A 12,548-nucleotide genomic window follows, 5' to 3' on the forward strand; every position below is an offset into this window, starting at 1 on the left:
AACTACCGTTATTAGAAGCAGAAGTCGAGGTTCGGTTCCCTTAGTTTGGGGCAGTCAGGTGGGCATTAGCTACGGAAGAGTATTACAGACTTTATATAGACTGTATGGGGTATATTTTGAGAACGGGAATAGCTGTTGCTGCAGGACCCTGCCACGCTATCGTGTCCGGAGACCAAATGGGCACGACTGCTCACAAGCACCACGAAGGGAGGTTTGTGAGCCATAGTCAAAAATTTATAATCTGTAATTGATCCAGTAGATTATGGTGAGAACGAGCGAAATGTTTGTTGTAGAATCGAGTCACTTGGGCAGGGAAAGCCATCATGTGCAACGGCGCTAATCCAGTGCGCCAAAGATGAGTGATGACATTAAGTCAGTTATATTTCCAACATCCTGCAGTTTTTCTCAGAGCATCGAGCTGCAGGTCTTCTGCAATCCATATGAGACCAGCATTCGTGGTAGTAGGGCTCAAGGCTACCTAGGGAGTGGCAGGCGCTTTCGCGACTCGGGCTTTCGCTACATAAACTTTCGCGACTCGGTCTCTCGCGACTTGGCTTCTTGCGACTTGGCTTCCCGAGAATGGGGTTCTCGCGACTTGGCCTTTCGCGATTCGGGCTTTTGCGACTTGGGCTTTACGTCACAACAAGCACCCTGAAGTAGATGCGAAGGGTAGATAACGATGGGATAGCTCATACAACCAAACCTTAGTACTTGAACTATCTTTGTTGTTGATTTGTTACTCTACACACTAATGTTGATCCAAAGCGGACAAACCATGCCTTTTCTTTTAAGCACGACTACATGGCTTCTCATAGCTAGCATCATTTTCCTATCGATTGTATGATACTATCTATCGAGAAGAGAGATAACTGTTCTAACGGCGAGTATCTAGACAATTACCAAGGGTTTATGGAATCCTCTTTCGCGCGTTCCTGGCCCCTGGTATTCGCGTTGGACGTCGGCGGTTCTAACCTACCACTGGCTTTATGGAAACCAATCCGCTTACATTCACATGCTTCACGAAAGATATGGTTTGTAGATCAAATTCGAAGCCCACGGATATGTAGCTTACTTGTGACTCTAGGCAAAGTTGTGCGCATTAGTCCTCGCGAAGTTGACATTGCCTCCGTCTCTGGGGCCAAACAGATACACTCTTTCAAGGACCCTTTTCTGAAATCAGAGTTGTATGAGCGGCTGAAAGGTGGGAACGGGTCCCACAACGTTTTCAGTACTCGAGATGTTGATTTTCATTCCCGGAATCGACGCCTTCTATCTGCACCGCTCTCAGAATCCAACTTGAAGGATGTAGAACATGTCGCGAAAGCACGAGCTGATCTAGCTGTCGAAAAGATTGGTCTGGAGATGCAGAAGCGTGGTGCAGCAGACGTGTTAAAGTGGTGGACATTTTTCACAACTGATGTCATTGGAGAATTAACCTTCGGTGACAGTTTCCGTATGCTGGAACAAAGCAAGGTGAAGACCTTTTTTGTTGGATGCCAGATCTAGATTGCTAACACATCACTAGGAAAACCAATACACGCAAGATCTTCGTGCGAATGCTACCTTCGACAGCGTTCGCTTAGCCTTCCCCTCCATCGTAAAGTTGGCTTCGTACGTCCCGCTACCATTCTTCTCTCAAGCTCACAAAGCAACACAGCGCATGGTATCTTACGCTGAAGAATCTATTCATCGCTACAAGACTACCATGGAAGCCGAACCACAGAATCCGAAACCTACCTTGTTTACAAAGCTTGTCAAGGCAGTCGGAGAGAGCATGCCCGAAGCTGAAATGATATCAAACGCGCAAGCTTACATAACAGCTGGAAGCGAGACGACTTCAGTTACTATGACCTATCTCACATGGTCCGTTTGTCGAGATGATTCGATTAAGGCAAGACTTCTTGGGGAAATTAAATCTTTGCCCGTTGACTACAATGACCAAGAACTGAAGGCGTTGCCGTACCTGTCTCAAGTCATCCAGGAGACTTTGAGAGTCTTTGGTTCCGCGCCGGCCCCTTTACCAAGAGACATTCCAAAGGGCGGAGCTCACGTTGATGGGTATTGGATGCCTGGCGGTACTGTTGTGCAGACCCAGTCGTACAGTATGCATAGAGATGCAAGCATATACCCCAATCCCGAGACGTAAGTTAGGCTCCAACACCATGATCGAGAACCAGGAGATAACGTGAGACTAGATTCGATCCTTCGAGATGGGAGTCACCTACAAAAGAGATGAAAGACGCCTGGATGCCATTTGGTGCTGGTGCTCGAGGTATACCACCTACCCTCATTTACTCCTTAACCATAATCGCTGATAACAGTAGTCTGTATTGGACTGAATCTGGCGCAAATGGAGCTTCGTGCGGCTACTGTAAGGTTTTTCAAACGCTTTCCAAACGCTAGAGTATCGACCTTACATGGATTTACCGACAAGGAAATGGAGCAAGTCGTTTATTTCATTATGTACCCTCGAGGTAAACGATGTCTTATAACCAGTAGCTAGAATAGTGACTCATCAAAACCTGTACTGTTACAGAATAGTGTTCACCTAAAAGTGACTACTACGTGGAAGCAAACCACCCCTTCCCCTCAAAGAAGAACGTCTTCGCTAAGGATTTCACGACACCAGCAAAGGCCAGCGACACGCAGAAAAGCCTGATAGTAGTCACACATGTAGAATTAAATAGGACACGAAAGCCACCTGCTATCTCCAATCATGACTGATTTGAAGTCACTGCCGAGATTCCTGAAAGACAGCGGGCGCCTCGGTAATGCTTCAAGACACAGTAGATCTCCTTGGCTGTCGACTTCAGACTACTAGTGAGAGTACGTATCTTCTTGGCTCTCGGCCTTCGGGCTCAGGCATTGAGCGAGAGGGTGTGACGTAGCGATCTCGGAACAATTCTGACTATTTAGTCGTCGACATATCCTGTGAAAAGGAACAGATACAGCCTTCCAACAGTTCGAACTGCTTCCATCCAATTTCCCAAATCATCGCCGCGCTTCAACCAACATGCTTATCTTGATCGCTGGGATCACCGGCCTTGTCGGTCTCCCTTGTGCAAAGGCTGCGATTGCTCGGGGACACAAGGTCAGAGGTCTAGCTCGCAGTGCTAGGAAGCTTCCGAAGGAAGTACACGATCAGCTCGAAGGCTTTGAGCCCATGGTTGGCCTGCACGATATTGCTGCAATGGATAAGGCCGTTGCGGGCGTCGATGCCATCATTTGCGCTTTGGCCGGTTTACCCGAAATGTTCTTAGAAACGCAACTGTTGCTTTTGCGAGCAGCTGAGCGTGCCGGTGTTAAGGTGAGATATACAACACAATGTTGAGAACTAGACTGATTAGGGCCCATCCAGATTTTCCATGCCAGCTCCTGGAACTACGATTGGAACCTCTCACCTGGAAGTCATGAAATCTACGACATAATTAAAGCTTTCGCTCACCAGGCCGAATTGACCTCGACGATCAAGCCTATTTACATGTTTACCGGCGCGATCGTGGAGTGGTATTTCAGGAATAGCCCTCGCGATTGGGACCCAAAATCGAAGACGTTCAATTTTTACGGGCCGTCGACGTTTCAAACGCGCTACACTACGGCTGATAACATTGCCGACTACACGCTCGAGGCAATCACCGCTCCGGATGCGGCCAAAGGAGGGTTCGTTTGCGTCCAGAGCTTTCAGGCCTCGCCGGAAGACATTGCCAGTGCGTACAAAGCGGCAACGGGTGGCCGTGGGCATGTCACTCTCAACTGTTTAGGAACGATTGAGGATGCAAAGGCAAAATTGGACGATGCGAGAGCCAAGTACGAGAAGAAAGAGTGGTACGAGTATATATGGTATTGTTATCAGGTCCATATTCCGAGTCGGTCCTGGGATTTTGAGCCAGTGGATGTTGCTCGATTTCCTAATGTCAAGCAAACCAGCTTGGAAGATTTCTTCCGCCAGAACCCAGATGTTTAAGTAGAGATGATGTATCATCTAATAAATCGCTCGCGACTAAGCCGTACTAGGCGGAATACAAGACCATTTATCCAGTCGCTCCGATCTAGGTAGTGTAGACATATGAACATTGTGGATTTTCATTCGATGCACTTTTCTTCCAAGTCGTGGGATGCTTCGTGGGTTTCCTTGGGCTTCTGCCACGCGCCTCTGCTGCGCTCGATTCTTTGATCGCCTCTTTACGGCCGTACGATGTCGACCTATACGGCACCGTGGTCTTCAGATCTCCACAGTATGCGTCCTACGTGGAATCCATCGCGTTATGGTAACGATGGTAGAACCTTTATTTCCCCCTTTTTGAGGAGTATGCTGTCTAGAACTCAAAGACACAGCACCTTCTTATGGATGGATCCGGAAAGCACTTTGTGAGAGCGGTCGTCTCAATACGGCCTCGAAAAGATTACTCTAGTCTCTGAATGAGGGTAGTACTCTGGTATCTCCATCCCCTGGGGTGAGCGCCATGTTGTGTTCCCTTGTCCACCTTGCCGTGAGCCGCTGATCTGCAAATCGATACTGACATCTGTTGGAGGTAGTACGGATTCTTTTCGGGGATGGCGCCCGATGTGGAGTTATTCAGCATTGATCCATCTTGTAGTTGGTAGATTATCGGAACCGAGCACCTCCACCTTCTTTTCGATGTAGCCTGAATTGTATAATGACCATATCGTCTTTCAGTCCGTGATTGGTGGAAATAGCGCAGTTCTGGTCGCACAGATAAGAGCATACGTGCAGCTTGTGGCTATCATGCATGGGGCCAACACGCATACGTCTCCACCCTATTGATCCTTCAGCCTCATGCTCGCGTAACGTGAGAGACGCGTCGGCCACGAACCTCCTTCTCATTTCAACTACAACTGCGGGTGAACAGCCTTCCGACGTATTCCAAATGTTTCGAGTTCGACGTGTGTAAAGGCCAACAGCATGGCCTCAAAGGCCCCGACAAAGACAATAGCGCGCAGGAAGCGCGACTACGGAGCAGCAGTTTTGACAATCCTCATGTAATGATCTGGTAGCTGTGAGTAAACAATACTGACTTTACGTAGAAAGGAAGTTGCCGCGGCTGCCAACGCGACATATCTTAAAGCCAATGCGGCATTCCTCGAAGCCAGACGGCGTCCTGCGAGCGTAACGCGACCGCAACTCAAGCTTTTCGACTACTGGATGATAACCATCCGCATCGTCGCCACTGGCATCATTACTGCCGGAATCACACTCGGAGCAACGCGCACATACATCTCCATAGGCCTCAGTCGTGTGTTCGGTGAAGAAGTGGACGCGGATCTCAAGCTAGCCTTCCTCGGCTTCTTCAATAAAAGTCTGGACGTAATCCTGGTGAGCTCTCTGGAGTACATGGCGTCTTTTCTTCTCACAGTCTGGATGGCGCGAGCTCCTGCTGTGGTGGGCGATAGACACGGTGCGACGTACAATGACTTTGGATTGAAGGATGAGTTGACGAAGCCTTGGATGACTGTTGCCAGCTTCATCACAAGGGGCCGGAGGTCGAGTTGGAGATGGAGTTGGAGAAGCGTATTTCGTTTGTTTCTTTGTCTTTGCGTATCTGTCTCGGTTATGCTGCAAGGTCTCGCTATCAACACTGTTGCAATACCGAAGAAGCGATGGTACCCTAACTTGCAAGCGAAATGGGGAACGACGCCAGGCGATCGAAAAATTATGCATATCGAGTACCCCAAAGTGCTTTTGCAAGGCGTGGACTGGGAGAATATGGTCGGTGTCGGTCAATCAAACATCGGAGGGGAAGGCTACCCTCTATGGGACTGGGCGCTTGGCATGTCTGCTTCTCTTACTTTTGTCGGCTTAACGCATATGGTGTCAACGGTTAGAGAAAGTCAGAAAGGTTGGCGACATGTTTACGATTACCGTTTGGACGGAGATCCATGGAAGCGCTGGACCGCGCTCAATACCGATTTCGGTCGTTCCAATGGAGTAGTCGAGACGGTATCAGCGGATGATGGGCAGATAACGAATATCTATGACTGGCTCAAGAAGACGAGACATCAACCGACATCTTCGTCTATTGGCTGGACCGGTAACTTGACGCTAGTGCTGCCAGTGCTCAATACAGTCTGCACGCCAATTGTCTCCTCAAGTTCGGAGGGTTCGATCGACGTTCAGCCGCCAACTGAGAACGACGCGTCTGGAGCAGTAATCTCAATCGACCTTGGACCAGTTTCTTCCTTGGGCTTTACTGGCGCCGTGTGTTCCAGCACCTTTCGGCATGGAAAGTACGCGGTCAGTGTGTGGATTGTTGATAGTGAAAGCCTTGATCTCAGCTTCAACGGGTATGGTGCTGAATGGCATCAAAATATCGTGTACGAACCAGCAATTACAAGCGACTTGGATGTTGCCCGTGGTGTGGGGGGTCAGGCGCACGACGTCATGCCGAGACTTGAGCCTTTGGTCCCTTCGACAGGACTGCTACCCCAATTTCTGCTCATGAGCCGCAATTTGCAGACCGCTGATCCGGTAGTCAATTCCGACGCCATGGGCCTGTCTGTTATCTTTGGTGTACTGTTGCAGAATATTCTCAGCACGAGTAATAAGTACTGGTCTCCTCTCCCGTCGTCTCTGCCTGCTCGACTCGAGGAGAAAATCTCATCTTACCCCATTCAGTGGCAGCTGTATGGATCTAGTCCGCGTCTGAAATGGGAGTGGGCAGCGGTCGCCATTCTCGTGATTGTGCTGCTGACTTTCTGCTTTGGCATGTATCAAACGTTGCGGTACTGGATGGCGCCGGGTCCGTGGGTGGAGCTTGACGGTATGATGATGATTGCGCAGCAAACTCCGCAGTTGGAAAGCATTGAAGATGAGAAGAAGGCACAGAAGAGGATGTACTCAGTGGAAAAAGACGGGAGTGGAGTGTTGATACTTAGAAGTGAAGCAGGATAGGAAAGGTGTCCCGCGTAATCGTACATGGTCGTCGTCCTCATGCAAGTCCTCGCTTGGTGGAGCCTTGATCCTCCTCATACGCCATACCTAAACTCGCGGACCTTCTTCTGGTAGTAATAAGTCGCCAACGCACCGGTCGCACCCAATGCGATCGGTACAGGTGCGCGTCCGCCCGTCTTCATGATGCGTGGAATAGCCGAACCTAGCAGCATGATACTGTTGCCAAGCGCGAGTTCAGTACCGTAGTCCTGATTCTGCTTGATGCGGTAACCTTCGATCGCAAGTCAGCTGATGTCACAAGCACATGTGCTGGAGTACTAACCTGCAAAAGCATACGAAGCACCTAATCCGAGTCCAGCGACAAGACTGGGTGTTGAGCGTGTTCGGAGAAAACCCGCGGTTCCTCCGACAGCCACTGCATCTTTCAGTCAGCTTCTGGATACGCAGACCCCCTGCAGCACTTACACAAGCCTGCCAATGTGAAAGAAGGATGCTCAGCCATTGTTGAGTTTGATTGTCTTGATGAAGAACGATGATTGGGTGATGTTGTGCTGATGACTGAGTCGGGTGATTGGGAAACTGCGCGAGGAGCACGGACACGCCAAGCCATCATCACACGATCTATGACCTGGGTAATGGCGGAGGCAAGAACGACCAATGAGATTTCAATGTATTATGTTTATTGTTGGGTATACTGGGTATCTAGTTGATGATCTAGTAATGAAAAGAAGCTACTCGAATTGAGAGTAAGCTGCGATTGTGACGAAAACTCCTGGTACCACTTCTGCCAAACGCCCGAAACCAAAATCAATTTGTATCAAGGACATGTCTCATTCGTCGCCAATTTGTTGCGCAATGAAGCTCTTCCCATCGTCGTGACCGTTCTTGCCGTAACAACATATTCAAGCGATAATAGAGTGACTCACACTATACCTCGTAGTCGACGGCGCAAACGCTGAATATCCAGGCGGCATATCGTCTCTCGCCCCAACACTCGCGCTCCTCGCTGTCTCGAAACTCGGAGGCGCAACACTGCGCGGCGCAAAGACGTCAGCTGCAGCCCTTAAGGCAGTCTCTTCCACGCTCCTGGCCCTGGCATTCTCGATACCAGTGTCACTGCCTTCAGCGCAAATCTGCACGGGAACCTTAAGATGTATGCTTGAACTGCCGTGGGCGGAAAACTGCAGTGCAAGTGTGTATGTGCGTGAGATGAGGCAGGAGTGGAATGTTGGTATGAAGTTTTGTGTTGTGGGAAGGGTGATCGGAACGAGTATTTGAGCGGTATAGAACAGGCCTTGCTTATAGTCTTTGGATGCAGGTAGAATGCCCATTGCGAAGGCTTCCTCTGCTTCGCTCATAGTTGAGCAGTCGCTGATGCCGGAATCGCGTCTGACTAGGCTTTCTGGGCTGGGATTTTGTGCCGAGTCGTGCTTTTCCCATTGGGCGGAAGCAATGCAGAGGTTCGATAGGGGTACATATTCGGAGTATAGTCCTTGCGATAGGTCGAAGCCAAGGGTTGATCGTGCTGGGAGATTCTGTCGGGGAAGTGATGCATAGTAGGTCAAGACCTTCATTTTCGTCGACAACGAGCCGAGCTTCGGTGGTGTGCTGGTCTCTTCTGTCGGATCAAATCGAAGAATCAACTTGGCCATGGTCGTGATTAATCTTCCTTCTGTGCGTGCGCCTGGTATGACAAGGGGTGGCGGTTGTACGGTCTTCGCTGACAAGGTTCCTAGTTTTCCTTTGAACAAACCCTTCTTGACTGTCTTCTCCTGTCGCGATCGGTACTCGTCGTTGTGATCAATGTTCAGCGGAGGCTGCTCTGGAAAAGCTGGCTTGACGCGAACTTTCTTCAACTTTTCACAAAGCAGCGTCATGCCTTCTGATCCCCGGTTCTGCGCGATCTTGACTTGAATCCCATAAGTGATCTTTGACATCTCCGGTGCAAGATCATCGAGTAATGTACTGCCAAAGCCAGCAAGATCAGGATCTCCAATGCTCGGTGGAAGCGTAAGGTGCATGTCGCGGATGTGGTCTGAGGCTACACTATGTGAACAGGCCTTTGGAAGTAGTTGCGATGGGACGGTGAATGTGAATGGGAACTTGTAAGCTCTATGAGCTTCAAATACTCTTGGAGTGGGGAGGTTTGATTCGTCTATTGGTTGTCTAAGAGTCAAAAACCGGTGCTTTGCCTCTGTCCGCCCAGTCATGGTGGGGGAGGTTGTCATCCTGTCGACGTATACCTGGCTTGTACCTGTGCTGCGTTAGGTCATGACCATTAATCCCAAAACACTAGTCGTCTCTTACCGATGAATGCAATATCGATATCCTCAAAGCGAATGTCGTGCGGTGCGGTTATAGTGACTGTGCCTTCGATAGTATCCATCGAAGAATAGCTTGTGATGAACTTATGACTGTGGCCACCAGTCTCGTTGAGGTCGATCGCAATTGTTGGTTCGCCATAATGCGAGATGTTGCGAACCTTGTAACCAATCTGGCTCCCAAGTGATTGCATCCTGTCTGGCGGCGCAAACGACGACGCGCTCGATGAAGAAGGCATGTTGAAGATGTCGCGTGTCTCAAGACCAGCGTGCTGAAAGCAACAGCCAAGGAATAGTCACACGAAAAGCGGGGTTGTGATCCTCAGATAAGACGTCCCGAATGCGGAGAGCTGGGGTAGTGCGAATAGGAAGCGATCAGACTAGTCTTGGTGGCGAGTGAAGATAAGATGTCTGTATTCCAGGGCTGTGAATGAGTGGGCCTCAGGTTCTCTTATACAAAACAATCAGGCACGCCCTGTCTTGAGTCATCTACAAGCGGCACAGTACCAGGGCTGGATAAGTGATGAGAAGGGTTGCAGGCTGCACATGGATGATGCACTGAGAGATGCGCTTGCAGGTTTGCCGTCGGATTCGCCAACCGGGGGAGTCACCCATCCTCCACCACAAACCACGCCCTATACGCCGATAGCGTTGTGCGCTAGGCCCTTGTAGGTGCGGGCATCTACATCTCTCGAAGCTGAGTACACGACGACATCAGAAAGTCTCCACCATGTCAACGGTCTCGAAGGCGCTTTAGCCAGGTTCTGGGATCTTTTCCGTCATGATCGCATTAGCTTGGAGCGCACCGATCAGCCATGGCGGTACTCTAGCGGTCAGTTGGAGCCTCAAAGCAGCCCTACACGATCTCATACCATAAAAGTAGACCAAGCGCGACACGTTCCTGACTGCTCGCGTTGAAGGTACACGACAAGTGGATACGTTGTGTCATTGGTCTCTTTGCAAATTTTCAACGTTATGCCGTTAAATGGTAGAGTCAATAAATGTCGCGTTTCAACCTCGTCCAACCATCGGAGCACTCCGATGTTGCTTTTGTTAGCAAATTTTCCTCTCTTGCAGCTAGAAAAGACCTCTAGAAAAGGGGTGACTTTGCAAATGATTCAGATTGTCCGCGTGTGAGCATGTGAGATTGCTAGGTTGGTGGCTTAATCGGGTATGCATGTCGACATTGGCATGTAGGGCGCACGCACAGCGCTCAAGAAGGGCGCTGGGGATTAATCAGCGCAATCATGTCCCGCTGTCCACTCAGGGGCAGCAGTTCTGCGGGCCGATGTCGTAGGCGTCTTACTTTGCCATATTGGTAGCACGGAATAGCAGCTGAACTCCGAAGCAACGCAACTCCGAAATGTGCAACTTTCCCGTCGTGTTGCGATTCTTACGGAAAAATGATCGTTTCCATTAAAAGACGCATTGTGAGTCTTTGTCGAAGGCGCTGCCTAGCGTGCTGGAAGTATTCCGGTAAAACTTGATTTGTGAGAAGGCACTAATAACAGATTGGCGAAAAGATGTGCAGGCACGTGAGCACGAGGAGTAGCCAGAATGACTAAGTTTGCTGACGACCTCTTTACAATTGAAGTGCCTGCGAATCTGGAGATCTGGCGAAAGCTGGAAGACGCTCTGATGTTAGTGTTGCGGGGTGATGTGAACAGGGTGGGAGCTATGGCAGCAACGCAGCTACCACCTGTGAACGTCATTTCATCATCAGGAACTCCACGTCTAGGTTACGCGCAACATCTACGTGTGCAAGCCTCCATCTGAAAGGACATCAGTCGTATCCATCCTCGCACGCACGCGACAAACGGGAGCACGCTCATCTTTCAGCGTAGAATGACGACTGTACCCCACAGCTTACTCACCACCTTACATCTGTATCTGCCACCTTAGCAGTACACAGTGCGCAAGACTTCCCTTCATATCACACAGTAATCGTACGCGAAAGCATACAGTCAGCATGCCTGAGATTCCTACCCCGCCAGCGTCATCCGTGGCGCCTTCTCAGCATGCGTCACCTCTTCCACAACCACGCAAACATCCACTAAAGCCTGGCGGGCCGAGAGAATCTGACTTGATACGATACCTCGACCATGGCGTCAACCGAATCCAGAAACGAGTGGACAATCGCATGACGAACCGCAAACTCAAGCCTGTACCGGGCGAGGAGGAAGGATACAAAGCGTTTTGGGAGGTCGCGAAAGATCTCGACGGCCTAGTAGATGTTGTCTGGGTATCTGGGTCACGTATGCTACCCGCTCTCGTCCTGGAAACAAGCTTCGCTAACAGTAAGATATGTAGCCAATCTCCAAATTCCCTACCTACTGAACTTCGCCGTCCTCACCGCCGACTTCCTCCCTCTCTTCGGGTCCTCAATGCGTTCTGCCCAGGCTACCTTCCGCCTACTTTCGAAGCTCGACTACGCCTTCTCCTCCCTACTCACTGGCCACGACACTGCGTCTGGCGATTATCTGCCTGGTTTTGAGAATGGCCGCACAATCACTACAACAGACAAAGTTCGCTTGAAGGGTATTGTAGATCGGACTCGGCTTACCGTCACACGAGTCATGAGCGGGGACAGTGTAGTCGGCGACGAGGATGACGTTGGTGAGGCCATGGATACTGATACCGAAGGAGAGGGAGAGACAGGTGGACGTCAAGACACCGTGACCTTTGAAGGTTTTGAAGATAATGACGATGATGAGGAAGACGACGAATGGGAAGAGCGTGGTGTTGCGAGCGTGTATGAGAAGACAATAGGCGAGCTAGGCGATGTCCTAGGCGGCCCACCGATCGGTATCATCACTGATGATTGGGGCGTCAATGGCACTGAACAGCAAAGAAGTGGTGGTGGCTTCGTCGAGTCTGGGGGTGAGATAGAGCTGTGAGCTCCTACAAATGCATTGCAGGGAGATTGCACTATTCAATGCGATTTCGTTTCGTAGGTATCCCTTTCTGCTGTCATATATTACCATGAAGTCTGCTCCCGATGTTCTCATTATGTTTCTCGTCATTGAGTCGGCCTACCCGAAGATCGTGGGCTCTCTCCTTTCTCGCCTAACCTCCAGTGGCAATATAGAGTGAGATGCTCTTTTATAGAACATCTGAGGTCGTGGCTGAAAGGGACATCGGAGCACGGGAATCTTGGCTGCGGTGAGGATGCGTGGAAAGAGCACTGGAGGGCGCCTACCCAAAATGGAAACCCATGATATACGTCACGCGACAACAACAGCGCTCGGTCACCACAACGATTACCCCGAACCCCGCCATATTCGGCACACTATAGACGGCATCAGCGCACTCAATCG

General features: G+C 50.2%; 5 protein-coding genes across 5 annotated transcripts; 3 read left to right on the forward strand and 2 right to left on the reverse strand.

The window, feature by feature from the left end:
- Positions 1-775: 775 nt before the first annotated feature.
- On the forward strand, positions 776-3,964 carry J4E82_006106 (uncharacterized protein; the record flags this gene model as incomplete). Its single annotated transcript, XM_051732366.1, has 9 exons — positions 776-838; positions 893-1,031; positions 1,085-1,473; positions 1,526-2,142; positions 2,196-2,272; positions 2,325-2,371; positions 2,542-2,661; positions 2,963-3,307; positions 3,359-3,964. 9 exons carry the CDS (start codon positions 776-778, stop codon positions 3,962-3,964), a joined length of 2,403 nt encoding a protein of 800 aa, XP_051587941.1.
- A 960-nt stretch (positions 3,965-4,924) lies between these two features.
- Positions 4,925-6,910, forward strand: J4E82_006107 (uncharacterized protein; the record flags this gene model as incomplete). Its single annotated transcript, XM_051732367.1, has 2 exons — positions 4,925-5,001; positions 5,047-6,910. 2 exons carry the CDS (start codon positions 4,925-4,927, stop codon positions 6,908-6,910), a joined length of 1,941 nt encoding a protein of 646 aa, XP_051587942.1.
- A 74-nt stretch (positions 6,911-6,984) lies between these two features.
- Positions 6,985-7,412, reverse strand: J4E82_006108 (uncharacterized protein; the record flags this gene model as incomplete). Its single annotated transcript, XM_051732368.1, has 3 exons — positions 6,985-7,181; positions 7,233-7,325; positions 7,376-7,412. The coding sequence occupies 3 exons, from the start codon at positions 7,410-7,412 to the stop codon at positions 6,985-6,987; spliced, it is 327 nt and encodes a 108-aa protein (XP_051587943.1).
- A 400-nt stretch (positions 7,413-7,812) lies between these two features.
- J4E82_006109 (uncharacterized protein) lies at positions 7,813-9,470 on the reverse strand (the record flags this gene model as incomplete). Its single annotated transcript, XM_051732369.1, has 2 exons — positions 7,813-9,164; positions 9,218-9,470. 2 exons carry the CDS (start codon positions 9,468-9,470, stop codon positions 7,813-7,815), a joined length of 1,605 nt encoding a protein of 534 aa, XP_051587944.1.
- A 1,730-nt stretch (positions 9,471-11,200) lies between these two features.
- J4E82_006110 (uncharacterized protein) lies at positions 11,201-12,128 on the forward strand (the record flags this gene model as incomplete). Its single annotated transcript, XM_051732370.1, is given in 2 exon segments — positions 11,201-11,528; positions 11,542-12,128. The coding sequence occupies 2 exon segments, from the start codon at positions 11,201-11,203 to the stop codon at positions 12,126-12,128; spliced, it is 915 nt and encodes a 304-aa protein (XP_051587945.1).
- Between the last annotated feature and the right edge of the window lie 420 nt (positions 12,129-12,548).

The sequence above is a fragment of the Alternaria postmessia genome, assembly GCF_024291825.1.
Source record: "Alternaria postmessia strain BMP 2775 chromosome Unknown scaffold_34, whole genome shotgun sequence".
Classification (NCBI taxonomy): domain Eukaryota; kingdom Fungi; phylum Ascomycota; class Dothideomycetes; order Pleosporales; family Pleosporaceae; genus Alternaria; species Alternaria postmessia.